The 2,322-nt window shown below is 32.6% G+C and overlaps 1 protein-coding gene across 2 annotated transcripts; it reads right to left on the bottom strand.

Annotated features, from left to right (window-relative positions):
• Window positions 1-293: 293 nt before the first annotated feature.
• Window positions 294-2,322, bottom strand: LOC132744671 (uncharacterized). 2 transcript variants are annotated; one of them, XM_060733430.1, is made up of 3 exons: window positions 2,081-2,322; window positions 962-1,170; window positions 294-516 (listed from the first exon to the last, which is right to left on the bottom strand). In XM_060733430.1, the coding sequence occupies exons 1-3, from the start codon at window positions 2,117-2,119 to the stop codon at window positions 309-311; spliced, it is 456 nt and encodes a 151-aa protein (XP_060589413.1). In that variant the 5' UTR covers window positions 2,120-2,322; the 3' UTR covers window positions 294-308. The 2 variants fall into 2 exon arrangements, with proteins under 2 accessions (XP_060589413.1, XP_060589414.1); XM_060733431.1 differs by lacking the exon at window positions 2,081-2,322 and adding an exon at window positions 1,913-2,000.

Here is a 2,322-nt window from a genome sequence, read left to right as displayed (position 1 = left end):
AACCTTAATTGCCTCTATCATGAGGTGTTAAATACATGTATTCTTGGCTGTCACTTATTTAGAACATGTTGACCCACAACTTTTGTAGTCTTTTGTGTTTGACCGAAAAGGTGCGATTTTCACTATATTTCTGCCGAAGGGACAAAAGATCAGGTTCGAGTGTTCGAGCAAACCGAGGTAGAACAATAAATATTATATAGGAACTTTGCCAGAACTGGGCAGTGAGATCAAGCGAAGGGAGGTATTCGAGCAATCCTAGTTCGAGCGAACGAAGTTTAACTGTATATAATAGATCATAATTATATTCATCAATTATGCTTCAGTTGATACCTATACCTCACCCCTACAAAACAAAGAAGAAGGAAATGATGCAAACATAACTTCATTACCTTTTTCTGTGTATATGTGTAGCCAAATCGATCTTTAAGTAGATCTTTCCCAGCTTTAGATCCTTCCTTTATTATCCTGTAGTTCGGCGTGCTGGTATTAGATTTTTTAGCTGGCTGCATTGATAACCTAGTAAACATAGCCAAAGAGAGTTAATTTCATTGATTTTAAAATGTTTAAGAAAAAATTTAATAGTTAACAACTTTCTTCTAACAAACTACTTCTTACAATTCATAAAATTTGATCTCAAAGATGAGCTGCTACCAATGTATGACATTGGCATTCCTTAAGCTACATGCTTGATGAATTGCTTTCACACACGAAATAACTTGAAGTGCAACCCCTTAGGAATGAGGTAAAAACAATGAATAACAGCAATCTTTATCACTTGGTCACAAAGACTCTGTCTAGGAAAAAATATGGACATCAGTTAAATCTTCCAATGATATATTCAAGCTTATTTATTTGCTTTTTGGTCGGCAGGTAATTACTTTTAAAGTATGTGAATGTTTTGCAATTTTATTATCAAAGAAACTCTTATGTTACTTCTGCTACTACAATATATTATATGTACTTTGAAGAGCCTGGAGGTCGCCCAACTGGTGTTCGTTTAACGGCACCGTGTATTGAAGGTTTAGGTGTAGATTGTCCGACTAGATGCTCATGCTTCCTCTTCCCTCTAATGAACACATTACCACGTTGTACGACCGATGCTGGACATCTTAAATGAGTGTTACGTATAGCGCACCACCAGTATGTCAGGTTCTTGTTACCTCTTCCTTGCTAGAATTTACAAAACATTTCCATTTCAGTTCTTTCTATATAAAACTATATAAAACCATATAAAACAATCATTTTAACACACAAGTAACATGATGATGTATAAATATATGCGTTTTTTTTTTATGCAATGACTTCAGCTACTGTAAACCTTTAAAAAGGTTTCATTATTAAAATACTAGCATTGACAGCCAATGGCTTGATTGCGGTCAAACAACACAACAATACTGGCCAGCTGGACCAATTACTGATAGATGTTCATATTTTCACAATTTTTTTTATAGCAATAATGCAATAATAGTGCTACATAACATGGTCAGGAAAATTATTTTTTAACTTGCAGCTCAGAATGTAAATTGCATCCCAACCAAGAAAGATTAAATCTAGCACAGAAAAGTTAATTTCTTTGTTCATTTATTAAACTTTTTTCTTCTAATAGTACTTATATATGTTTATACTTCTTTTTGTAATTTAATGTTGGCAAAATAGAAAACTTCTTGAAAATCAAAAATCTGTTTCCAAATATCATTAATCCATATATATTGTGATGTAACTTTGATAAATAAATGATGTTTAAACTAAATATCATTGATTAAACTGATCAAATCTAAGGAGACAAGTGATAACACAATATTTCAAAACCCTAAAAAAAATGAAAACATAATTTTGTTTCTCCAGATTGTAACTGCTCCCATTTTATCATACATGTAGAATATTATTAAAGCAATTATCAACAGCAAAGTACCTTCATATTGTAAGTAAAGCCCAGACTGTCAATCAATTTATCTCTTCCCCTTGATGTACCTCCTCGCACTATCTCATATGTTACACCAGTTTCGCTAAAACATACAATAAATAACATAGATTGGTCGCTTTATGCATGAAGTAATACAAATTAAATCTTTCTTTGTACCTTCTTAACAGTATAGGTAAATCCTAAGCTGTCAATCATTTTATCAGCGCCCTTCTGTGTACCTCCTCTTAGAATTTCATAAGTTACACCACTCTCACTGACAATGAAAATAAAACAGAAAAGACAGCAAAAACTGAATGATTAAATCATGCTAATTTTTCTCCAAAATGACTCAAAATTAATGTGAATATTTTCATTTCTTTCTATAGACCTTGACTCGAGCAAAGGATACACTCCCGAGT

This window comes from Ruditapes philippinarum, unplaced genomic scaffold (genome assembly GCF_026571515.1).
Source record: "Ruditapes philippinarum isolate M1 unplaced genomic scaffold, ASM2657151v2 ctg2734_1_1_1_1, whole genome shotgun sequence".
NCBI classification, from domain to species: Eukaryota; Metazoa; Mollusca; class Bivalvia; order Venerida; family Veneridae; genus Ruditapes; species Ruditapes philippinarum.
Note: the sequence above shows the minus strand (reverse complement) of the source record. Positions and strands in the feature narration are given on the sequence as shown.